A 26118-nucleotide genomic window follows, 5' to 3' on the forward strand; every position below is an offset into this window, starting at 1 on the left:
TACTCCTGGCAAACCTGCCCTTACCAGGGATTACTGCGCAGGTGGAGGACAGAATAATAGCCCAGGGCTACACTTTCTTTGAAATATTTCTAGGCAGGGTAGGTTTATCATATACATTTTAAGTTATGGTGGGTGAAAAAAGCAATAAAAAACCTCCACCGTTAGCATATAGCCAATAAAGAATATCACTTGTGAGCACATTCACATGTCTTAGACATGTTTTCCACCCTGCCTTTCAACCATAATCCACTAGCATACAGTGCTTCCACCGCAGCAAGGGATTCTGGGAAATGACATGCAAATGAGCAAGCAAGGTGTCATGTTTTGCCTGGAATATCCATTCACATGGAGCCCACTCATGTGGTGCTCGGTACCTGTTTGGCTCAGGAGATGCTGAGTGTTCTTTCTTCGAAACTCGAACAATTCTAATTGCATAACCCTACACGTTTCGTCACAATGGTAGAAGTGACTTCATTAGCGCTAGGGGGCCCCAAAAAGAGGTTAATTTGTTATGCAAAGGGAGATTCTGCCGCCGCCAAAGAAGGAAAGAGCCGATTCCCTGCACATGTCCCTGCACCAAAAATCCCAGCTGGCCCTGCAGTAACCCAGAGATTTCAAATCTCAACCTGTACGCCGGAGACACCTAACCCAGAGACATCGCTCGGCAACTGATTGTTGAAACTGCAGCCTGGAAGAGCTGAACGGAGACGCTGCGTCTCCATGCACGGCTCCTACAGGCAATCATGCAGTTTAAATATTAATTTTAATACTAGAGTACGGGAGCAGGGTGTCTCCTGAGCTGAACTGCATTGATGTCAGCCTCGGGAACCCCCTACATCCAGAGATACAGATACAGACCCCCAGACTCCTGCACCCCCCCCCCAACACCAACACATACAGTACAGTAAGGGCAAAATTACTATTATCCAGATATGGATAATAGTACATTTGTCCATTAAAAATAAAACGAGCCAGCAAAAAGTAAATAAAAGTTGCTCTTACTCCTGCCAGGATGAAGGCCGTCCTCGTCCTCATCACCACCTTTGTCCTAAATCATTAGTCAAACAGGTAAAGCTACAGTGGCTGATACTGTATGCTCCATTCAGTGTCTCTAGAGAAAAGCAACACATTCATTTTTCAAAAGATACAAATACAGTAAGTAAAACCGTTACTTAAAGAGGGATTGCATTTTCGAAGGAAACAGATTACACCAAGGTGCCTATTCACTAAACTTCAGTTAGTGTCTTAAAGCACGTTAAATGCTCATATAGTGCGATATTGCCTACTTTGCTATTCACTAAGTGATAACAGTGCAGTATCGCACTATAAAGGCTTTTTAACGACCTTTAACACTGGGGAAAAAAAGTCGTACGACAAGCCAAAAAAAGCCCCAAATCGCTTTTTTTTGCCAGTAACTGCTATTCACTAAACAGTGATAAGCATATCAAACTTTAATATCTTGTAATATTTGGGCGCCAGCTAATTGCTGGTGCTAAAGATATTACAAGATGCATAAAAGCATTTTCTTATATTTGTACTGCAACTGTGAGAAATTAACTTTCCAAAAGCTGTGATTCTTTGTACTCTTTATATCCCCCAGTACCTGGGAAGTCTCCCCTCCTGCATTTCACTATGCCCTCCCTACTGCTTTTGCTGTTTACTGTTTCCTCACTCCTTTGTGAACGTATCTGTTCTCTCCAACTTCCCCATGGCACCATTATTTATACACCTCTCTCCCTACAACTTCTTTACCCACACAAATCCTCAATTCACACCCTCCTTCCACACCTCCTTCCTGCTGCTGGGGATCTCCCCTAAGCCAGACATACACACCTGATTTCACCCATGCCTCCCTGCCATCTCTTCCCCTGTAAAGTGTGTTAACCCTCTAATTGTAATACTGACTAACCTTAAAACTTGCCCCACAAAACAAGCATCCCAATAGCCTGCAGACATGGCTATTGTCCCACACCCACAGTCACTCCTACCACCCATGCTGCCAAGCACTGCCATCTACAGCACATATTCCCTTATCTACTGTCTCTGTAAGTTTCCCATCAAACCTCATAGATTGTAAGCTCTTCGGGGCAGGGATTTCCTTTCTTATTGTCTGATTTTGCTGCACTTATTGTATTATTATAATTCCCTGTACTGTATTCTTTGTGAAGCGCTGAGTACACTTTTGGTGCTATATAAATAAAGACATACAATTCGAGGAGAAATCATATGGGTGTGGCACAGGGGGGCGGATACAATGGAGGCACAGGGGAGAATCACACAAGGTGGGTACAGGGGTGAATCAGGTGGGGACAGGGAGAATCATTGGGGGCACGAGGTTAGCACAAATGGGAGGTATGGGGAAATTAGGGGTACACAGGGAATCACAGAAAGCGGCACATGGAGAATGATTGGGGTACATGGGGAATCACACAGGGGGCACAGAGAGAAACATTGGGTGTCATGGGGGGGAATCACACAAGGGGGTACAAAGGAGAATCAGGGTGAGCACAGGGAGAATCATTGGTGGCCAGGGGGTTATAACAAATAGGGAGCACAGGGGTATACGGGGGGAGTCACAGTTGGGAAACACAGGGCCAACAGAATATCAGGGGGACACAATTACAGCCTTAATTATTTTAAACTACAGGGTTGTGTCCGTGAGTCGGTGGATTGTTGGTGAGCTGGACAGGGGAGTTTTAAAGCTGGTGGGGACTTTTATCTGGACAGAGGAGTGGACACAGCCAGCAGGATCCTGCGAGCGGGCTTAACCAGTCACTACCATTGGCCCGGCAAGCCTCCCAATACTTCCTGCTGCAGTAGATTGTGGGAGCAGGCATGGGAGGGCAGAAGAGGCAAGCGGTCATCCTCTTTAGCCTTTGTCGATCTATTGCTGGATAAAGGCCTCTCCAATGATCTTACACAAACATATTGGCATATATGCATGCACACAAATATATGTTTATCAATTCTTGCTTGAGATATTGAAATTGTTTAAAATTGCTTGGTACATGATTATTTAACCTTTACAGACCTCAGGCGAACACATCACTGCCCCACTGGCTGATAGAAATAGAAGAAGGGCTCCACTTCAGCGTCGATTGGGCCAAATTAATAAGTGTTTTTCAAGTTAATTTTCATATAAAAAATGTGTTCATCCTTTTTATTTATCATGTTTTTGCTACATTCTAGTGTATATATATCGACACCAATTAATGCCTTTAACTTTTAACTTTCTTTGCTTTCAACTGTGTGAGAAGTGTGTTAATGCAGTTAGTTTATGCATATGATACACATTGTGAGCCAGGCGGGGTGGACGCTTTGTTATTAAGATGAATGCATTCATACATATATAATCACACGTGAACACATCCCAATATTACGTGTGTTTCTTATCTCCTGCTGACTCCCCCCTCCCCCTATTATAACATATTGTAGCTTGAAGTACATTGTTAAATAGACACTGGAGCCCTTGTTCTATAAGATTTGAAGTAATTTCCAAGTGCTGGAGAAGAGATCAGGAGAACTCAGAGGAATGGGACACAATTCTCTCCTAGCATTTGTTCCAATGACAAAATAGACTCAACTACTTGGAGACTGGGTAACTTTGTACCAATACCTGATTACGATTTTGCAATCTAGATTGGACTAAGGACTCAAATAACAATGACAGACAACATACCTCTGACACAGTAAAAGTGATAAGAGACGTAATTTATTATTACAGTAAGACTTTCCAATGCACTTTATATATTTGTGATTATTTTCCAAGTAACCAGTTTTTTTTATTTTATTTATAAAATATATTTTTTGGTTTTAACCAGTGGTTTAAGTTTTTACAAATTTCAACTAAACTTCAACACAATGTGTTTTGCTCTCAATAGCAGGTTTATTTACAGGTAGAGAAAGAGAGACAGCTCTTTAAAGGGCTAATCCTTCCTAGGACCAAAGTTAACTAATTCCAGAGACATGTTTAAGGGGTCTCAGCTGGGTAATTGATACTTTTTTTTTTTACCCAAATCTGACGGCTATAAGTATTTTAAATGTATTTTTAAAAGTTAGACCTGGGAGATATTGATTCCCTATGGTTGCTTCATTTTGTGTGATGTGTGTGTGTGTTCAGCAAGTGTGTGTACAGCCAAAGTCCCAACTCCCCTTATCTTTATCGGTTCTCTGATGACAGGTTGGGATAAGGTTAAAGAATATAAAGAAAACACCTAGAGGCTTCTAAGAAATTCAACTGGCTGACTATGTGGGATTGCACCTTTAAAAATACTGTAAATACCTTAGCACTGTAAGTTAGTTTATAAATAAAAAATAGTTGTTGTCTGGGGCTGTAAATTAAAAAGGTAGTGGTATTGTGGGGTTGTTCATAGAAAAAGTAGAAGTAATTAAAGTACTGTAGCTGTTCCTTGGTTTAAAATTGAAAAGCAGTGGTGCTCTCTACCCCCTATTTGAACAACTTGTTTTTGACACGTTGGCCGGATATAAAACAGCAAAGGCAAAGCTTCATTGGCGAGGAACCACATAGAGCTGATACGTCCTGGGCACAGCACCATTTGTTTTAGGCTGTGGGGTGATTTCAAGGTCACTGGAATCCACATCAGATTTCAAGTTGAACTTCTGCAGTATAGTGGTTAGGACGAGAAAAAGTTCCATTCGGGCCAGACCCTCTCCAAGGCAGCTCCTCTTTCCTGCGGGACACAATATATTAGCTCTCCTGGTTTCTGTTTCTCAGTTCAGAAGACAAAGTTTATACTCAGATCAGCAAGCCAGGTTTGCCAAAAGGACATTTTGATGGAGAAGGGGCATTGAGACATCAAGATGGACATGGGGGGGGGGAAATAGAGGGGGAGTAGAGGATTAGATGGTTATTGAAAATGGAAAAAAGTGAGGTGTTTAAAATGTGTATGTACACACAGAAAATAAGTTTCAAAAAGCAAAGATTCACTAGATAGTCAAGTTTACAATTTTCTCTCCTTGTGTTTTTTGTGTGTGTATATATATTCTGACAAAGTCTCAAACTGGTTGCTCTGCCGCCTATCCAGGCTCTTTATGACACAGTCTTTTAGGTAATCGCATAGAGGGCACATACCACATTATTGGATTATTCAGGCTTCTGCCTTATTTTTTCGTCCCAACAGTGGGACTGCAACACTTTGACTGATATACATTGAATTACTTAGGTCTCTGCATATGTATTAGGCTGCGAACCCGCTGCGGCCGGCGGCGCACGCGGCCACGAGCCACCAGACCCTTACCCGAATGGTCCTTGCCCCCGCTGCCTCCTTCCGGCAGGGCCGACTACGTACTGAGACGCGTCAGCCTGCTGGAGCTACAACCTCCTTGTGCTTTTCAGCGCTGACGCGTCACGTGGTACGCAAGTCAGCCAATGGGGAGGAGGGGAGGAGCTATGGATGGGAGGCGGCTTGGAAGGGGAGCAGGGAAGGAGCTGCAGGGAAAAATGTGTGAGTGTATATGTATCTGTTGTGTGTATGTGTTGTGTGTATGTGTTGTGTGTATGTGTTGTGTGTATGTGTTGTGTGGGGGTGGTGGTGGGGGGGTGGACGGCACCACGGCACTACGATCTGGCAAAGTTTTACCACGCCCCCCCCTCCCACTGACGCCCCTCCCACTACGGCTCCCTACAGACCGCATATCGCGGTCTGTGCCTGTCAGCGCGCCTCCTGTCTGCAGTGCGGGCGCGCTAACTGAGGGTGCGGTGCCTTAGCCTTAGTCCCAGCAGGGGACTGCAACACTTTAAGTGAAATATCAAACAAAAATCCTCCTCAACTGAGCTTTGAGTAGACATCAGGATTTCCCTTTCTAAGGTTGGGTGGCTTATCCGCTTTCCAACTACACAAAAATACACGGCGTTCATAATAGGATACAGAATTCTAATAAGCATACGAATGAAGGTTTTTGTTACCTTGCAGGTCCTCCCCTGTCTGAATGCTGGCTTGTCAATTCAACTGAAGAGTTTATATGGTGAAACCAAAAGGTGGGTAGGCATTTTGGTCCCTACATGGATCTTTATGAAGATGTGTGTGTGTGTGTGTGTATATATATATATATATATATATATATATATATATATATATATATATATATATATATATATATATATATATATATATATATATATATCTCAAATAATGTTTGTGTGTGTATGTCTGCTGGACAGCTCATTGGCCTGCGGGCCAGGCAAGGAGGAGCCAGGCAGGGAGAAGAGACAAACACGCACACTCTCCTCACATCGTGACCACGTGTGCCTCTGACCAACACACACACACACACACTCTGGGTGTTGAGGTTTGACCTTGCTTGGCCTCAGTCTCCCCCATCAGCCGGACCTCAGCTCACCTTCCACACCCCCCCTCCCCCGGTGCCCCTCACTCTCTCCCCCCTGCCCCCACCACCTCACCCAAACACGGACGCTCCGCAACATCCCCAGCTGCACCATCACCCTCACGTGCGCCGCCCTGCACCGGCTCCCGGATGGAGGGGAAGCGCGGCGCAGCCCTCCTGCTTAGCAGCAAACGCCAGGCTCCTCCCCCCTCGCTCCCAACGAGGAAAGGAGGGGAAGCGTGGCACGGGCCTCCTGCACTCACCCTCACGTGCACCGGCTCCCGGACGGAGGGGAAGCGCGGCGCGGCCCTCCTGCACTCACCCTCGCGTGCATGACTCCTGGACGGAGGGGAAGCGTGGCGCGGGTCTCCTGCCACTCTTGCCCCCCCCCCCGCCAACTTCCTGAACCCACCTCCTGCCCCAGCCAGATGCCATAGGGATATCAGTGCCAGGAAGGGAACCGTCTGCCGCCAGGAACCACCACCCGGTCAAGGTAAGTCACCCACCGTCTCCCACCCACCCACTGTCACCCAGTCAAAGTCAACCACCCACCCAGTCACCCACACCCACCCAGTCACTCACTCACCCACCCACTTTCACTCAGTCACCCACCCAATTTCACTCAGTCACCCACCCACCTTCACTCAGTCACCCACCCACCTTCACTCAGTCACCCACCCACTTTCACTCAGTCACCCACCCACTTTCACTCAGTCACCCACCCACTTTCACTCAGTCACCCACCCACTTTCACTCAGTCACCCACCCACTTTCACTCAGTCACCCACCCACTTTCACTCAGTCACCCACCCACTTTCACTCAGTCACCCACCCACTTTCACTCAGTCACCCACCCACTTTCACTCAGTCAATTCACCCACCCACACAGTCACCCACCCACCCAGTCACCCACCCACCCAGTCACCCACCCACTCAGTCACCCACCCACTCAGTCACCCACCCACTCAGTCACCCACCCACTCAGTCACCCACCCACTCAGTCACCCACCCACTCAGTCACCCACCCACTCAGTCACCCACCCACTCAGTCACCCACCCACTCAGTCACCCACCCACTCAGTCACCCACCCACTCAGTCACCCACCCACTCAGTCACCCACCCACTCAGTCACCCACCCACTCAGTCACCCACCCACTCAGTCACCCACCCACTCAGTCACCCACCCACTCAGTCACCCACCCACTCAGTCACCCACCCACTCAGTCACCCACCCACTCAGTCACCCACCCACTCAGTCACCCACCCACTCAGTCACCCACCCACTCAGTCACCCACTCACTCAGTCACCCACTCACCCACCCATTCAGTCACCCACTCACCCACCCATTCAGTCAGTCACCGACCCCACCCACCCACTCACCGACCCCACCCACCCACTCACCGACTGACCAAAACACACTCACTCACCCACCCAACCCAGTCACTGACCCACCCAGTCACCGAACCCAGTCACTGACCCACCCAGTCACCGACCCAAAAAAAGTCACCCAGTCACCGACCCACCGACCCAAAGTCACCCACCCACCGACCCAAAGTCACCAAACCCACCGACCCAAACTCAACCACCGACCCAACGTCAAACCCAAAGTCACCCGCCCACCCACCGACCCAAAGTCAAACCGACCCAAAGTCACCCACCCACTCAGTCACCGAACCCACTCAGTCGAGTGTCACCTACCCACACAGTCACCCACCCACCCAGTCACCCACACAGTCACCCACACACTCAGTCAACTCAGTCATCTACCTAGTTGTCAAGGGGGGGGGGAAGCCCAACCCTGTCGCCCGCTCCCCCAAAATTATATCTCGGGCAACGCCAGGTATATCAGCTATACAGTATATACTAGCTGATATACCCGGCATTGCCCGGCATTGAATTTTCCCGCTGCCCCTCTGTCTCCGCTCCCTCTCTCTCTCCCCCCATTGCCATCACTCTCTCTCCATTGCCATCTGTCTCTCTCCATTGCCATCTGTCTCTCTCCATTGCCCTCTCTCTCTCCATTGCCCTCTCTCTCTCCATTGCCCTCTCTCTCTCCATTGCCCTCTGTCTCTCTCCATTGCCCTCTCTCCCCCCTTCCCCTTTCTCCCCTGTTAACAGCATTTGGGGCCCCCTTGTACATGAATATGCCCCCAATGTGTTAACAGCTGGGTCCCCCCCCCGTTCACAGCTCTGGCCCTCCCCCCCCCTCACATGTCCAATCCCCCCCTTCAGAGCTCAGTTGGTGGGTGAGTGACTGGGTGGGTGAATGACTGGGTGGGTGAGTGACTGGGTGGGTGAGTGACTGGTTGGGTGAGTGACTGGGTGGGTGAGTGACTGGGTGGGTGAGTGACTGGGTGAGTAAGTGACTAGGTGAGTGACTGGGTGGGGGAGTGAGTGGGGGAGTGAGTGGGTGAGTGACTGAGTGGGTGTGTTATCTCTCCCCCCCTGCATCTCTTCTTCCCCCGCTGCATGTCCCCCCCCTGCTGTCCCCATACCTGAAGCAGCGGTGGAGGCTGCAGGTAGGAGCCGGGGAAGGGAAAGGGCGGTGAGGCACGGGTGCTGTGAGGCGGCCGTGACAGCCGCAGCTGTAGGGAGGGAGGAGGGCTTTGAGGCATGGTGAGCTGTAGGGAAGGGGGAGGACAGCGGCCGTGGCAGCCGCAGCTGTAGGGAGGGAGGAGGACGTCGGCGCAGGGTTTTTGAGGCACAGTGAGCCGGTTGTGGCAGCGGCAACAGGTTGGGAGGAGGTGAGGCACTGCTGAGAGAGGGTGAGGGGTGGTGGGGCAGAGGCGGGTGTCGTCGGCAGCAGTGCTTCCCCCTCCCCCACACGGAGCTGTGTCGGCAGCGACACTACCCGCATGCTGCTGCTGGCCGGGGCTCAGGTGAGTCTGGTGGATTCCCTGGGGGGAGCCAGTGGGGAGTGAGCTGGGGGGGTAATGGGGGGGGAGCCCCGGCAGGGAGGTGAGCTGGGTGAAGAGGACAGTGGCCGGGTGCTTGTGTATGTGGCAGTTGAGGCCGAGGGGGAAGGTGAGCTGCGTGTGAGGAGGAGAAAAGAGTGGCAGTTGGGTGACGTCAAAAAGCCACGTAGGCCAATGAGAGGCGTGCGGGGCGGGGCAGGGAAACAGAACAATCTGATTGGCCAGAGGCTGAGTGACGACCACGGACCAATCAGCTTCACCACATCTACTTTCAACTCCACAAATTTCAATTTTATATATTAAGATATCTATCTATCTATCTATCTATCTATCTATCTATATCTATAGACAAGGTCTGTTTCTTTTCTTACTTTATTTTGGAGAAAGCAGGGGGAAACAGTATCTTGGTGTAGGTCTAAATCTCTGTGTGTGCTTAGTAGTAAAGGGAGGTGAAAAGATAATCCTGCAGCACCATTACAGGGGTTACAGCGAGGTACTCACGAGTCTAGAGCAATGGTGGAAAGGAAATGGCAATGTACGCTGGGTAGTAAGATAGTCTGGGGACAGACCATCTGTGGGCAGAGCAGAGGGGGAGAAAGCAGACTAGCCCATTTGAGAGAAAGGCTGGGGCTGCTATGGCAACTCACATATGTGTCTGGGGAAGCTACAACATATAGCAATAATGTTGCATCTTTAATGCAGCAAGCTGTTGGGAGAGGGGAAATGGCACTGTATTTATCACACAAGCACTGAGTTTGTGTACAGAACCAAACACATACAGCTGGCACTTATAAGCTGACAAGCAGGGCTGCGAGGAAAAAGGGGGGGGTGAAACAGAAGTGTAGACAGGGGTATACCTGTTCCATGACACTCCCTGTCTGGTATCTGTAGATACCACTATATGACAGGCTATGTGGAACATATGTGCAATGCAAACATAACATAACAACATAATATTGCAAAGTCCATGTCCACATAACGAGGTGATACCGGCCGGTACCACTGGCGTTGAAATCCCTTGGCAAAGTCTTTAAGCAAGGGATGTTGGGTGGATGAACCGCTCCAGGTTTGCTGGTTTCACGACAACGTCTTTCTGTGAAAGTCTCTGGCACTGTTTCCTTTCAACTTTGTGAGAGAACAGTCCCTTTGACTCTGTAGTTTTCTCTACAGAGTGCATCACCTTGTGGATGTGCCAGTCATGGTAGTTTATCATCCTATCACCTGACGTTTGGCGGGAGGAGATGGCTTTTGGTTCCTTGTGGAAGCGGATTAATGTCCCTGGAAGACTGATCGTCAAGTCTGGTCCAGTGAGGAGGGCGTCGTTCAGGGAGACTCCCTGGAGCTGAGCACTAGGGTTGAACACTACCCGGATTTGATTGGGTTCCTGAGGGTGGTAGGCCCCAGGTGATTGGAGGTACCGACATTCTTCACCTTTCTTCATTAGAAGTGCTGGCTTTGCGTGGCCGGTAAGGAATATCTTTTGGATGAAGGCCACAAAATTGCTTTTGATCTCCGGCTCCCTTTGTGGGTTGCGGTGGAGCGAAGTGAGCCTAGAGATGACAGGTTCTCTATTGTTCAGGAGGCGTCTTTTTGGTGAACGGACTGGTAGCGGAGTCACCCAACTGCTTAGTCCGTATTTAGAGAGCTCCTTGACTGTTAACTTCGGGAATCCTCTATCTTCCCTTGATGGTGTTTGCTTGTCATCGTTCCTTGTTGTCTGGAACGCTGTGCACCGTAGTTCATCGGTACATTTCTCTTGCACGAGAACATCTCCGCGTAGTTTGGTGAAACGCTTTTGTGTTTCTTTGTTAACTGCCATTGGGAGGTTATTGTCTTCCTGGACGTAACGAAGAACAGTCTCTTTTGCCCTAGTAAAACCCTTTATGAAATGTCTCTGTGGCTGTCTCTTTTTAGATGTATGAGAGGACAGTCCTTTTGACACTGTGGCTTCACCTGTGGGGCGCAATCTTTTGCGGCTATGCCAGCCGTGGCAGTTGGTTGCTTTGTCGCTTGATGCTCTGTGGAGAGGAACAACTGTACATCTTAGTTGTGCCATTGCTCGCGGGAGGACTGTTTGATCGTTTATTGTTTTTTGGACGATCCCTTTGTCGGTCACCTTTGGGAGGTTACTCTCTTCCTTTGGTGGAATCGACTCATCATCCTTAGCTGTCTGGACTGCTGAGCATCCTAAGCCATTGTCGTATCCCATCGACGTGAGGATGTCTTTGTTGGTCTCAGGGGTATGACCTTGTCTTTTCTCTTCACTTGGCCCTTCGGTCACTTGGAGATGGCCAAGACATGGTTCAGAGAGAGATGTGTGTCCACATTCTGTCACCACCGTTCTGCGGGCGTCAACGTAGTCTTGCCTGTGCTCTTTGTTGGTGCACGAGTTGCCCACTATCACCCATCCTAGGTCAAGTCTCTGGGCGTATGGCGCGTTGTGGGGTCCGTTATGCTTTTACGGACTTTATGTACCCTCATGATGTCCATACCGAGCAGCAGCAGGATCTTGGCGCCTTGTTCCACCGGCCGGATGTGGTTGGCTATTCCTTTGAGGTGGGGGTAATGGAGTGCCATGTCTGGTGTGGGAATCTCGTCCCTGTTTGTGGCCATGTGGTTGCACTCGATGAGTGTGGGAAGGGGCATGTTCACTTTGCCGTCTATTGAGCATATGGTGTAGCCATTCACTCTTCTCCCTGTGGTCTTCATTCGCCCTGCGCACGTTCTGAGAGTGTAAGGAGAAGCACCGTCTTGTATGTTAAACATGTCGAAGAACTCTGACCTGACCAGCGATCGGTTGCTCTGGTCGTCGAGGATTGCATACATCCGAATAGCCTTCTCAGGTTGCCCCTGGGGGTGCACTGCGACGAGGCATATTTTGGAGCAGGACATTTTGTCACCTTCTTTGTCAGTGCGCTGAGATGTGATGGATGTTGACTCTCCTTCTTCTTTCTCCCCACCATGCTCCGCTATGGAGGATGGGTTCTTGAGTTGGTGGAGTGTCATCGCCTCTGGGTGTAATGCTGTCACATGCTTGTCACTTTCGCACACTGTGCATTTGATCTCTTCCTTACAGTCCCTGGCTAGGTGAGTCGTGGAACCGCAGCACTTGAAGCAAACTCCGAATTCTCCAAGTAACCTCTTGCGTTCCTCTAGGGACTTCATCCTGAACCCAAAGCACTTGTTGAGTGGGTGTGGCTTCTTGTGTATGGGACATTCCCTGTTTGGGTCCCTTGGTTCCTTGTCTCCGGCGACCGACTGATCGGGAGTAGTTTGGGTCGTGGGGGGCACGTCCATCCTGCGGGCCGAGATGGGTGTTTGGGGGTTACCATATCTCGTCGCTGGTCTCTCGTTCCTCAGGCTGCTTGCACTGTATGTGGTTTGCGCACCTAAGAAGAAGCTGGGGTCGTTCCTCGTCCTTGCTGCTTCGCGAATGAAGCTCAAGAAAACTGAGAATGGGGGGTAGATGACTTGCTTCTCCCTTTTGTATTTGGAGCCTTGTGAGATCCATTTTTCTTGGAGGTTGAAGGGTAGCTTCTCCAGGATGGGTCTCACTCCACGAGCTGAGTCTAGGACGTTGAGACCTATTAAGGAATGGTCTTTCCTTGCGAACTCCAGTTCTTGCAGCAGGTCTCCAAGATCTCGTAACTTCGAGTAGTCTTTAGTTGTGATCTTGGGGAAGCTGTCGACTCTTTTGAAGAGCGAATCCTCGACTGCTTCGGGGCTGCCGTAGGACTCTTCTAGCCTTTCCCACACTAGGTCGAGACCTTCTTGGGGTTGATGCGCGTTTGCTGCCCGCAGTCTTTTTGCGTATTCTCTGGATTCGTTCCCCAGGAACTTGAATAGCAGGTTGAGCTCTTCCCTTGCTGAGAAGTCCAAGCTGTTGATTGCGTCTTTGAACTTGAACTTCCACGTCCGGTAGTTCTCAGGGCGGTCGTCGAAGCAGATGAGCCCTGCTTGTACCAGGTCGCGCCAGATCATATACTTGGCTATGTCTGTCAGGCCTGAGGCATCGGCGTGTTTGTCCCGTTCTGAGGTAGTTGCTGGGAGGGTCTGTGCGGTAGCCTCTTCCTTGGCGTGGACGCGTGATGACTGCTGGTCGGTGTGAGGGGCTGTGTTTCCCCGTGTGGGCGTACCTGGATGGCGAGCCTGTTGTAGTGCATCCGTGTGCGCGCTGGCGTGTGGATCACTGTTGCGGCTGTGGCTATCCCAGGTAGCATGTGCCATTGGCAGAGCAGCGTCTCCTCCTCGTGGACCTAGCAAGTCTTCGGTGTCTGTGGTGTCACTCCCTCCGTGTTGAGATGGTGCGCTGGTGTTTATGCTGAAGAGGCTCCTTACGTAGTCTTCAGTGCGTTGGGCTGGATCCTCTGAGGCTATCCGTCTGTACGGTAGCTCCCCGCCGTCCTGTCTCGCAGCTGCTTCTAGGACTTCGGCTTGGGCTATGGCGGCAGCGGCGTCCTCTTCTTTGCTTAAAGTCTCTAGATCCGCGTCTAATTCGGCCTTTCTACGCGCATTGGCAGCAGCGGCGGTAGCAGTGGCGGCCTGCTCCTCCTCTTCTATGCGCGCCTTTTCTGCCCTTACGGCTGCCTCTCTCCGACCATATTCGGCCCTGGCACGTGCGGCCTCTGCGGTGGCTCGCGTCTTGGTAGCGTTTGCGCTTGCGCTAGACGCGTGAGATTGTGCTGATCTTGCTGACCTTGATGAGTGTCTGGATGTGCTGGAGCGCTGTGATGCAGTTTCCAGCAAAAGGTCCTTTCTCTGGTCTTCGGCCTCAGTGATAGTAGTCAGCACGAAGCCGTCACGCTCCAGGTCACGCTGAGGCTTTCCTCCGTGTTAATTCTTTTTAGGTATGCGAGATATGTTTGTGACAGCATTTGGTAACGTTTGTGACTTGACCTCAATTGGGCTATAGCTTGCCTAATTTGTTTCTCCTGATCGTTAGTACTTGCAACGTTACATATTTCATGACCAGTGTTCTCCCAGGCCTTCTCTAACCTTTCGCGGTGTGCTTCAATGTCAGTCTCATATTTTTCGCAGGCCTTTTGTGTCAGTGTGACTGTCCGTTTGGGCCTTGCGCCTGCCCGCGCCTGTTGCACTTGCGCAGCGGTCTCTGTGTCTGAGTGATCGCTTTCCTGCGTGATGTCTGGTGAGGCTCTGAGTTCTGCCATGCTGTAGGTGTGTGTAGGCCTTATGCCAGTGCGTGTGGCGTGCAGTCTTTTACCTTGTCAGCGATGGGCGTCTGTCTCAGATGATGCCGAGCGGTGTCCTGCAGCGTGCAGCGTAGGGGTAGCTGTATTCACAGGTGTCCGGTGGCTCTGACCCGTGTCCTGGCGGGTGTCCGGCGGCGTGGCCCTTGATGGCGCTGGCCGTGGGAACGTGCGCAGGGGTAGGTGGGAAGGTGGCTCCTCACTATGGGGCTGTGCAGAGGGTGAACTCAGACAGAGAAAAAGGCAGTAAGGTTTGTGTAAGGAGCACTCTTTGTTGCAAAGCTGCTGTGCAGTGTAGGCTGCTGCTTGTTTGTTAAGGCTGCAGGCTGCTGTGCAGTTTGAGCTACTTGGTGCTTCCTTTGTCTGCTGTAGAGGCTGCTCTGTATTATCTGTGTAAGCTGCTTGCTTGTACTGCTGTAGAGGCTGCTCTATATTGTCATGGAGTCTGGAGTAGCAGCTCCTGTAAGTGTCTGTAAGGCACACGATATCTTTTCACTATTCTGGAAGCCAGAGGGTCATGTGGTGATGACTTAGCTCAGATAGTGTCAACTCGCCCTCTTTTCCAAGCACGACAAGGTCTGTTTCTTTTCTTACTTTATTTTGGAGAAAGCAGGGGAAACAGTATCTTGTGTAGAGGTGTACTGCTGCGGCACAGTTTATTCGAGCATTTGCCCGTTCTGTGCCGCAGCAGTAGCCTGGCGCGCGCCCGAGTGTGACGGGCGCGCGCCGAAGCAGCGGAAGAGCGCCCTCCGATCGGGGCGCTCTCCCTACCGCTGCCGGGTCCGCCGGGTCCCCCCGGAACCCCCTGCCGCTGTCCCGCGATCGCGGGACACCAGGGCTCCCTCGGGGAGCCCCTGGACACGCGTGCAGGGGGCGCACGCTCCCGATGACGCGTGACCGCGCGTCTATGACGCGCGGCACGCCGAGGGGCGGCCACTAGCAAGCCGGGAAATCTCCCGGCTTGCGGTACCGGCCACACTCGAATAAAGTGTGTCGGTAGTGTAGGTCTAAATCTCTGTGTGTGCTTAGTAGTAAAGGGAGGTGAAAAGATAATCCTGCAGCACCATTACAGGGGTTACAGCGAGGTACTCACGAGTCCAGAGCAATGGTGGAAAGGAAATGGCAATGTACGCTGGGTAGTAAGATAGTCTGGGGACAGACCATCTGTGGGCAGAGCAGAGGGGAGAAAGCCGACTAGCCCATTTGAGAGAAAGGCTGGGGCTGCTATGGCAACTCACATCTGTGTCTGGGGGAGCTACAACATATAGCAATAATGTTGCATCTTTAATGCAGCAAGCTGTTGGAGAGGGGAAATGGCACTGTATTTATCACACAAGCACTGAGTTTGTGTACAGAACCAAACACATACAGCTGGCACTAATAAGCTGACAAGCAGGGCTGCGAGAAAAAGGGGGGGTGAAACAGAAGTGTAGACAGGGGTATACCTGTTCCATGACAACCCCGTTGCCCGCTCCCCCCCTCCCCCACAGTCCCCGTGTCTGCCCGAGAAGGGAGGCGGTAGCGGGGGTGTTCCCCCGGTCCCTGCTTCCCCCCGGTCCCCGTGGCTGCCCACGCGGGGCGGGAGATGGGCGTGGGGGAGCATTGTGGTGGTGCTGGCCGCAGCCTTTCCTCTCCCTCCGTGTGTGTGTAGAGAGAGAGTGTGTGTGTTTATGGGAGAGTGTGTGTGTGTGGGTGTGTGTGTATGGGAGAGTGTGTGTGTGGGTGGGTGTGTATGGGAGAGAGTGTGTGTGCATGGGAGTGTGTGTGTGTGTGTGTGTGCATGGGAGTGTGTGTAGGACACCAGAGGTACCCCCCAATCAGTCACCCCCTCCCACCCAGTAACCCAGTCAGTCACCTCCTCCCCACCCAGTCACCCCCCCAGTCAGTCAGTTAGTCACCCCCCCAGTCAGTCAGTTAGTCACCCCCCCAGTCAGTCAGTTAGTCACCCCCCCAGTCAGTCAGTTAGTCACCCCCCCAGTCAGTCAGTTAGTCACCCCCCCAGTCAGTCAGTTAGTAACCCCCCAGTCAGTCAGTCAGCCCCCTCAGTCAATCAGTCACCCCCCTCAGTCAGTCAGTCACCCCCCCCAGTCAGTCACCCCCAGTCTCGGTCTCTCTCCCCCTCTGTCTCTCTCCCCCTCTGTCTCTCTCCCCCTCTGTCTCTCTCTCTCATCTCCTCTCTCTCTCTCCTCTCTCTCTCTCCTCTCTCTCTCTCTCTCTCTCTCTCTCTCTCTCTCTCTCTCTCTCTCTCTCTCTCTCTCTCTCTCTCTCTCTCTCTCTCTCTCTCTCTCTCTCTCTCTCTCTCTCTCTCTCTCTCTCTCTCTCTCTCTCTCCTCTCTCTCTCTCTCTCTCTCTCTCTCTCTCTCTCTCTCTCTCTCTCTCTCTCTCTCTCTCTCCTCCTCTGTCTCTCTCTCTCTCTCTCTTCTCCTCTGTCTCTCTCTCTCTCTCTCTCTCTCTCTCTCTCATTTCCTCTGTCTGTCTCCGTCTGTCTGTCTGTCTCCCTCTCCTGTCACCCTCTCCCTGTCTCCCTCTCCCTGTCTCCCTCTCCCTGTCTCCCTCTCCCTGTCTCCCTCTCCCTGTCTCCCTCTCCCTGTCTACACTGGCGACACACTTTATTCGAGCTCGGCTAGTCCCACGAATTCGGGTATACCCGGGTGTATTGAGGTTTGTGACTGTTTTCTGCCCGAGTGCATTGAGGTATTTTCCAGGCAGGGATTGAAGCATTTTATTCCCGCTGGCTGCAATTACTGCACAGTATATATATATATACTGCATTACAATTCATGAATTTATGCCATCTGGTAGACAAGCGAAGCATTGCAGCCTATTAAATCCTAATCATTATCATTTAACAGATCAGCCGCCCGTCAGCCAGGCATGAACCCAGGCTGGGAAGGCAAACGCAACGGGGCTTGTCAGAGGTGAGGAGCGGCACATTCCAGGTATCTGCCAGGTACATACTGGGTATTTGCTCGAATAAAGTGTGTCGGTGCAGTACCTCTCCCGTCTACCTCTCCCTGTCTACCTCTCCCTGTCTACCTTCCCTGTTACCTCTCCTGTCTACCTCTCCCTGTCTACCTCTCCCTGTCTCCTTCTCCGTCTCTCTCTTTCTGCTTTCTTCCAGATCTGACTCTCAAGCTTCAGACGGGAGACATCGGAATTCCCCCTTACCAAGAAGACAGGTAGAGAACACCTCCACTCCAACATAACATTGTGGGAATGAGGTACCTGGTGTAAGGAATCTGGTTTCTCAGCGCCGTCAGCGCGACAATTATTCTCCTCCCGTCGGTACTCAGGCGTCCAAGCGTCTGCAGCGCAATTCCCACATACCTCCGTTGTCTGCCACTGGCACTCTGGCTCCTCGCCATCACAGGATTGCACCAACCGAAGAGGTGCCTGTTGAACCGCAGCCTCTGCGTGTGTCTCCAGCTCCGCGCTCTATGCGCACATGTGCGTCTGTCACTGACCCCATGCGCATACGCACGTCAGTCACCAAATCCACGCACACACGCACGCCAGCCCCAGACATTATGCGCATGCATTCCCAGCTAACAGAGCACACGCCTAACAGAGCACTTTTAACCACTCCTCCTGCAGTGAGGCGTCGCCCCCAAGCATCACACAGTTCCATGCAAATCAATGACTACACGCAGCTGGGCTGTAACACCTCCCTCCTATCAGGGAGGACTCCTTGCAGTCCTCCAGGCCTGCCCCCTTTTTCCATTGGCCTGCCCAGCCTTATTATGCCTGTGCTTCCCATCACTCGTCGCTTGACATAGTTCTGTATGGAAGCATTTGGCTACTCTCTCAGTGATTCCTCAGGTATTGACGCGGATTGGACGATTACCCCCTCTGGCTCTCGACTTCAGCTCTACTTGGACTTCGTGACTTCTGGCATCCCTGAAACACGGCTTATACCTTCGACCTTCCGCAACTCTCCAATCCCTGACCTTGGCAACGGCAATAACTACTCTTCCTCTACTACCGGTACCGGCAAGTATTGTCTTCCTTACTATACCTGGCCTGGCAACACTAACACCACACTCCGGACGCGCTCCCTTTGCTGCGGGTGCGTGTTTGCCTACCTCCCACCTCAGCACAGGGGACGGGTCTGGTCTGCGGGCAGCACCGGCGTAACATTATGTCGAGCCCACAAAACGCAGACCAGACTGAATTAGGTATGATTTCCATGATCTGCTTCAGCAGAATCTAGTCATGGCTGATCAAATTGTGGCGCTAACACAACAACTAGCCGCACTGTCGGTTCAGGCACCTGACGCCTCTGCGCCCACAACCTCCACTCAGGTTGCCGGGGTAGCTACCACATGCTCCTCCGATATGAGGATTCCTAACCCCAAACCTTACACAGGTGAATCTCAAAATTTTCGGGGCTTCATTAATCAATGTGAGGTACAGTTTGAAATGGCCCCCCACCAGTTTTCTACTGGCCGAAAGAAGGTGGCCTACATTTATAATCTGTTGACGGGTAGCGCACTGGCATGGGCCTCCCCCATCTGGGAGCTGCGAGATGACCTTGTCCAGAATTACTCAGCCTTCAAGACGGAATTCAGGCAGGTGTTTGATTCCCCCGCACGTCGGGAGGTGGCGTCTTCTTCTCTCTTACAGATTACTCAAGGGCGAAGACTGGTGGTTGAATACGCCATAGAGTTCCGGACCCTTGCAGCAGAGACCAACTGGGAACAGGAGGCCTACGTCGCCATATTCTGGCAAGGACTGTCAGACAGCATCAAGGATATACTTGCTCTCCAACCCAGGCCAGGTCTTTTGGAGGATCTCATCACTCTGGCGATTAGAGTGGACCAACGTATTCAGGTACGCCGCACAGAGCGCCAGCGCACTTGCTCAGTAACCTCTTCGTCTCCCTCTCTCAGCAATACTACAGTCCCCAGGTCCACTACGCCGCCCCGTTCTTCCTTGGAGTCGTCCGAACCGATGCAGTTGGGGTTTCAACGGGTTTCGCACATCAATACGGCAATTCCGCCGCGCCGGGGAATTGTGCTATTATTGTGGACCTGCAAAAACATCTGACCCAGGAATGTCCTCCATCTCTGGAAAACGGGAACACCCAGTGAGTATGAAGGGGCTCTCCCTGGCTGTTATGTCTCCTCGTTCACTTCCCCAAAAAGGATTCCCTAAGAAACTCACTATGCCCGTGTGCCTCTCAGGCCGTAAGTTCCGTGTCTCCACAGTAGCCTTCATAGACTCCGGAGCCGGAGGCAATTTCGTGGATCAAGAGTTCGCCAAACACTACCAGATACCGCTCGTGGAGAAAAAGTTCCCATCGCCTTGGTCGGAATTGATGGGCATCCACTCACGCCGGCATTTATCTCATTAGAGACAGTTCCGGTTGTACTTTCCTCCGATAATCACAAGGAGACCCTGACCCTTGATGTAATCCAGGCTCCTGGAACACCCATAACCCTAGGATTGCCATGGTTGCAACTACAAAACCCACGGATCAATTGGGCATCCACCAATCCCATCACTTGGGAACCAAGGTCAGGCGAACCACAGCGACTCCTAGCGAATACCACCGTTCCTGAGACGAACCTCCCTACGGTTTACCACCAGTTTCTGGACGTATTTAATAAGGTACAATCTGACCTTCTACCCCCACACAGGTCATATGTCTGTCCTATTGACCTGATTCCTGGTTACACGTTACCCAAGTCCAAGACTTATCCTCTGTCTCTTCCTGAAACTAAGGCTATGGACATCTCTGCAATCAGCATGGTTCAAGATTCAGTCTGCTCTTCTTACAGCCTCTCAACGGGCCAAACATCAGGCGGATCGCCACCGCCGTCCGGCACCCAGATACAAGCCAGGGGTACACACTCTCTCTAGGTGACCTAATAACATCTTTTGGGTTTAAATATCACCTCTATGCCGACGACACACAAATATACTTTTCAACACCTGTCCTTACACCTGCTGTACAAACCAAAGTTTCTGAATGTCTCTCTGCTATATCATCCTGGATGGCCCTCCGCCGCCTTAAACTCAACATGGCTAAAACAGAGCTCCTCATCCTGGGTATCTACAGTGCAGTGTCCGCTTTAATACTATGTGCTTTGAATTTGGCAGGAATTACCTATGTCAGCTATATATGTGTGAACCACCATCGGACACTCCCTCTACAAACTAGATGTCAATCAAAGTAGATTTATTCATTCTATCTGTTTGTAGAGGCATATACCTGCACTATATACAGTAATAATATATACAATATATTGTATACTGTGTATATACTTTTTACTATTGAGCTATATATATATATATTAGCTATTGAGACCTATGCCCTCACTGTACATCTGAGCAGCAGTGCCTCTATTCATACACTGCGCTCCTCTGATTTTGGTATATAGATATATAGCAATACCATTGTCACACTATGTGAATGGACTCCCTGAACCTGCGTATGCCAGAGCCTCACTGTTCCTTCCTCCACCCCATCTACCTAGGCGGTGGTATATATTAATTTATTATTTGGATTTAATACTATTTTAACCATTAAACTTTAGTGTTGTGTGTTTTTGTGAGCACTTTCACCTGTATACACCCGTTAGGAATTTTGTTTATTCATTTTTTCCTTGAGTGCTAGTTGTATAGGGGTCTCCTCCGCCTGCCTCGGCAAGCGGCACACTTTATCTGGATGATATCCTGATTTTTTCGAAGGATTTACAGGACCACATCTTTCATACATCTTACGTGCTCTCTCGCCTTCGTGAATATCGATTTTATGCCAAGATGGAGAAATGTACCTTCCATCAGACTTCGACCCAGTTTCTAGGCTACATTATTTCCAGCGATGATTTCATGATGGATCCAGACAAATTAAGAGCCGTTACTAACTGGCCTAGACCCGACTCTCTTAAATCCGTCCAGCGCTTCCTGGGATTTGCGAACTACTACCGCAAGTTTATCCGTGATTTCTCCAGAATTGTTGCACCCATCACAGCCCTTACGAAGAAGGGGTCGATCCATCGGTTTGGTCACGAGAGGCCAATACCGCCTTCAACACTCTTAAGGAGGCTTTTGTATCCGCACCGGTTCTCCATCACCCCAACACTGATCTCCCTTTCGTGTTGGAGGTGTACGCTTCTGATTCTGGCGCCGGTGCCATTCAATCCCAGAGACCTTCACCCCTAGAAAAATTGCATCCCTGCGCATTCTTTTCGAAGAAATTTACCTCAGCGGAGAGGAACTACGACGTGGAGAACAGAGAGTTACTGGCCATTAAAATGGCACTAGTCATACTAGTCATACTTCCTCCCAAACCTGGCCCTACTACCTCCTTCCACATTACTGTTGGAACTACAATCATTCACCCAGTAGCCCAAGCACGCTGCCTAGGGGTCACACTCGACTCCTCTCTCACATTCGCCCCTCACATTCAAAACATTTCTAAAACTTGTCGCTTTTTCCTCCGCAATATAACAAAGATACGCCCTTTCCTCTGTTGCTCGACTGCTAAAACTCTGACTCAGGCCCTCATTCTCTCCCGTCTTGATTACTGTAACCTCCTGCTGTCCGGCCTTCCTGCCTCTCACCTGTCTCCCCTACTATCTATCCTAAACGCTGCTGCCAGAATCACTCTACTCTTTCCTAGATCTGTCTCAGCATCTCCCCTCATGAAAACCCTCTCCTGGCTTCCGATTAAATCCCGCATCTCACACTCCATTCTTCTCCTCACTTTGACAGCTTTACACTCTTCTGCCCCTCCTTACATCTCATCCCTAATTTCTCGTTATGCACCATCCAGACTCTTGCGTTCTTCTCAAGGATGTCTTCTTTCTACCTCCTTTGTCTCTAAAGCCCTCTCCCGCCTTAAACCTTTCTCACTGACTGCCCCACACCTCTGGAATGCCCTTCCCCTCAGTACCCGACTAGCACCCTCTCTATCCACCTTTAAGACCCACCTTAAGACACACTTGCTTAAAGAAGCATATGAATAGCACTGTGGATATTCTGAACACGATACATAAAGCTTGGCCCCCTGCAGACGCACTTACCAGAACTCCCTCCTACTGTCTCTGTACGTTCTACCTACCAATTAGACTGTAAGCTCCTCGGGGCAGGGACTCCTCTTCCGAAATGTTACTTTTATGTCTAAAGCACTTATTCCCATGATCTGTTATTTATATTATCTGCTATTTATTTGATTACCCCATGTATTACTACTGTGAAGCACTATGTACATTAATGGCGCTATATAAATAAAGACATACAATACAATACAATACAATATGGTATGGCTGTCCTCAAGAAACATTTATTTGAGGTACCTTCCCCAAAATTGGCGCATAGGTTCCTGGGCCCTTTTCTGATAATTGAACAGATTAATCCGGTAGCATTCCGGCTTCAACTTCCCGACAGCATGAAAATACCAAACTTGTTTCACGCATCTTTACTTAAGCCTTCGTATCCAGTCATTTCTTCCCCAACCATAACCGTAGGCCTGATCCGGTTATTACCCAGAATAGGGAAGAATATGAGGTCCAGTCCCTGTTTGATTCTCGCATATCCAGGGGTCAACTGCAGTTCCTCGTGCACTGGAAGGGTTTCGGCCCAGAAGAAAGTTCTTGGGTTCCACTTCGTGATATCCACGCTCCGGTTCTTCTGAAGACTTTCAGGAAGAAGTTTCCGAAGAAACTATTTAAGGACATCCTGAGGCCGTTCCTGAAGGGGGGGGTACCTGAGGAATCTGGTGTCTCAGCGCCGTCAGCGCGACCATTATTCACCTCCTGTCGGTACTCAGGCGTCCAAGCGTCTGCAGCGCAATTCCCACATACCTCCGTTGTCTGCCACTGGCACTCTGGCTCCTTGCCATCACAGGATTGCACCAACCGAAGAGGTGCCTGTTGAACCGCAGCCTCTGCGTGTCTCCAGCTTTGCGCTCTATGCGCACACGTGCGTCTGTCACTGACCCCATGCGCATACGCGCGTCAGTCACCGAATCCACGCACACACGCACGCCAGCCCCAGACGTTATGCGCATGTATTCCCAGCTTACAGAGCAAACGCCTCACAGAGCACTTTTAACCACTGCTCCTGCAGTGAGGAGTCGCCTCCAAGCATCACACAGTTCCATGCAAATCAATGACTACACGCAGCTGGGCTGTAACACCTCCCTCCTTTCAGGGAGGACTCCTTGCAGTCCTCCAGGCCTGCCCCCTTTTCCATTGGCCTGCCCAGCCTTATTATGCCTGTGCTTCCCATCACTCGTCGCTCGACATAGTTCTGTATGGAAGCATTTGACTACTCTCTCAGTGATTCCTCAGGTATTGACGCGGATTGGATGACTACCCCCTCTGGCTCTCGACTTCGGCTCTACTTGGACTTCGTGACTTCTGGCATCCCTGAAAAACGGCTTATACCTTCGACCTTCCGCAACTCTCCAATCCCTGACCTTGGCAATGGCAATAACTACTCTTCCTCTACTACCGGTACCGGCAAGTATTGTCTTCCTTACTATACCTGGCCTGGCAACACTAACACCACACTCCGGACGCGCTCCCTTTGCTGCGGGTGCGTGTTTCCCTACGTCCCACCTCAGCACAGGGGACGGGTCTGGTCTGCGGGCAGCGCCGGCGTAACATTATGTCGAGCCTACAAAACGCAGACCAGACTGAATTAAGTATGATATATTTACAGAGAAAGTATTTATATATATTTACAGAGAAAGTATTAAAATATTGAATAATTGATATTATAGGGAATACTAACAGTAATGTTCAAGAAATGGGAAGAAAAATTAATGAAAATCAACAGTAAATACTTTAGTATTTTTTTTTACTTTTGCCAAAAGTTCAGAAGATTTCCAGCAACAAATCAGAGAACTCTCTGTACCAAGTAAGAAGGTGGTCCACAATATTAATCTCAACAAGACCCAAAGTGATGTTCAACAAATGTGTCAACTCAACACTGATCAAAATAAATTGAATAGTACTAAAATAAGTTGAAAACTGTTTCATTTAGTAAGGAAGTATCAATGATGGGAGTGTTTTGAATCACTGTAAATCAAAAGGAGAATAAAAATAGAATGGAGCGTGTTTGGAAAAAACAAGACAATATTTCAAGGAAATTCTCCACTGAGTCTCAAGAGAAAAGTGTTTGACCAGTGTATTCTGCTTGTGTTCACATACTGTATAGATGTGTTGGCCCCTAAATACAAAGATAATTAAGAAGATTCAAAGTATTGAGAGATGTACAGTATTCTAGGTGTTACCATAGAGACAGGAAAATGAATGAATGGGTTTTGAAAGCAAACAAAAGTCGGTGACATCATAAATTAAAATGGCAATGTGCCGAAAATATCTCAAGAATTAAAGACTATTGTTGGATGAACGAAGACGGTACTCAACTGGAATCCAACAGATATAAAAAAAACAGTGACAAAAAGTAATATGGGAGAATGAAATTAGAAATGTGGTGTAGAACATAGAGAAGAGAGGCTTACAACCGCAAGCTAGCTCTCTCTCGCGCGCTCTGTCTCACTCTCTCTCTTTCTCTCTCACCTATAGAGAATGGCAGGAAGGCGTCATTCCTTTTGAAAGAGCCGTTTTCATCCAAAAAGTGTCCAGGGTCAAATATTCCTGGGTTCTTAAAGTGTTTTGGATCCTTTAGGACAGAGGTCAACAGAGGGGACACGATGGTACCCTAAAATAGAGCATATGGAATATAAAATATTAGTTAACCCACAATAAGCATCATGTACGATAAATTAAAGGGGGAAATCCATATTGCATTTAAGTGAGCTTTTAACCCATTAAACATGTCACTATATTTTGTTCACTTTGGACCTACATAGTACTGACCATTTAACCCAGTTGTGTCAAACTCACTTCATATGGCGGGCCTGATCATATTTCATAATACTTAGTTCGGGCCATAAATTATCAAAATACACAAATATATCAGTACGGTTGTATGCTAAATGTTGACAATAATAAAGAACAATAATATCACTAATACAACTAATATTATTACAAGAACACAAACATGGGGGACTACGAGGTAGTGTAAGTCACTTCAAAGAAATTCACTTTGACTACACACCACTGTGAATAAAACATAACATTTATTTATAAAGTAAAACATATATTATTAAATATATAACATGATGTGTGGGGGTATGAATCCAAGGGATAGTGTGCGATTAGCTCTACGCCTTTTCTACTGACAAGTGACTAGCAGGATTTCTAGAGGATTACCTACTGTACACCATAGTAAAAACTGGTAAACTAGTTATCCCATCAGGTGCATCAGAAGGAAAGTGGCAGTTGCTGCATGTAAATTCACTCTATCAGGATGTTTGGCAGTTAGGCGTGACCTCTGAGTATGTATATACCAATATAGCAACTGGCACAGCTCTGGGCACCAACTCGTTGCAAACACTCACGGTTAGGAGAGGTAAAAACGCCGTGACTCGATCCTCTGTATCTACAGCGTTGCACCGCCAACCCTCCTGTGACTGCGACGTCACGTGGGGCGGTCATGTGATCGGCGGTGATCTTGTCCGGAAGCAGCAACTGCCCGGCGTGCGATCCAGCAGGGAAACAACAGGAAACTCCTCCAGCAGCAGCAAGAAGCAGAGCGGAGCACAGCCGTAAAGTAAATAGGGCTAGACCG

General features: G+C 49.7%; 1 protein-coding gene and 1 long non-coding RNA gene across 2 annotated transcripts in view; one reads left to right on the forward strand and one right to left on the reverse strand.

Moving 5' to 3' along the window:
- Positions 1 to 17983, forward strand: part of LOC142484958 (uncharacterized) — a 49799-nt gene extending 31816 nt beyond the window's left edge. Inside the window, exons 2-3 of the long non-coding RNA XR_012798315.1 lie at positions 5934 to 5998; positions 17591 to 17983. This is a non-coding gene — a long non-coding RNA (uncharacterized LOC142484958). The remainder of the gene's footprint in view (positions 1 to 5933; positions 5999 to 17590) is intronic.
- Positions 3738 to 26118, reverse strand: part of LOC142484955 (cytochrome P450 2C20-like) — a 102078-nt gene continuing 79697 nt past the window's right edge. Inside the window, exons 8-9 of the mRNA XM_075584207.1 lie at positions 25005 to 25146; positions 3738 to 4691 (exon numbers count right to left, since the gene is read on the reverse strand). Coding sequence (XP_075440322.1) covers positions 4507 to 4691; positions 25005 to 25146 — 327 coding nt within the window. The 3' untranslated portion in view covers positions 3738 to 4506. The remainder of the gene's footprint in view (positions 4692 to 25004; positions 25147 to 26118) is intronic.

Source organism: Ascaphus truei, unplaced genomic scaffold (assembly GCF_040206685.1).
Source record: "Ascaphus truei isolate aAscTru1 unplaced genomic scaffold, aAscTru1.hap1 HAP1_SCAFFOLD_481, whole genome shotgun sequence".
NCBI classification, from domain to species: Eukaryota; Metazoa; Chordata; class Amphibia; order Anura; family Ascaphidae; genus Ascaphus; species Ascaphus truei.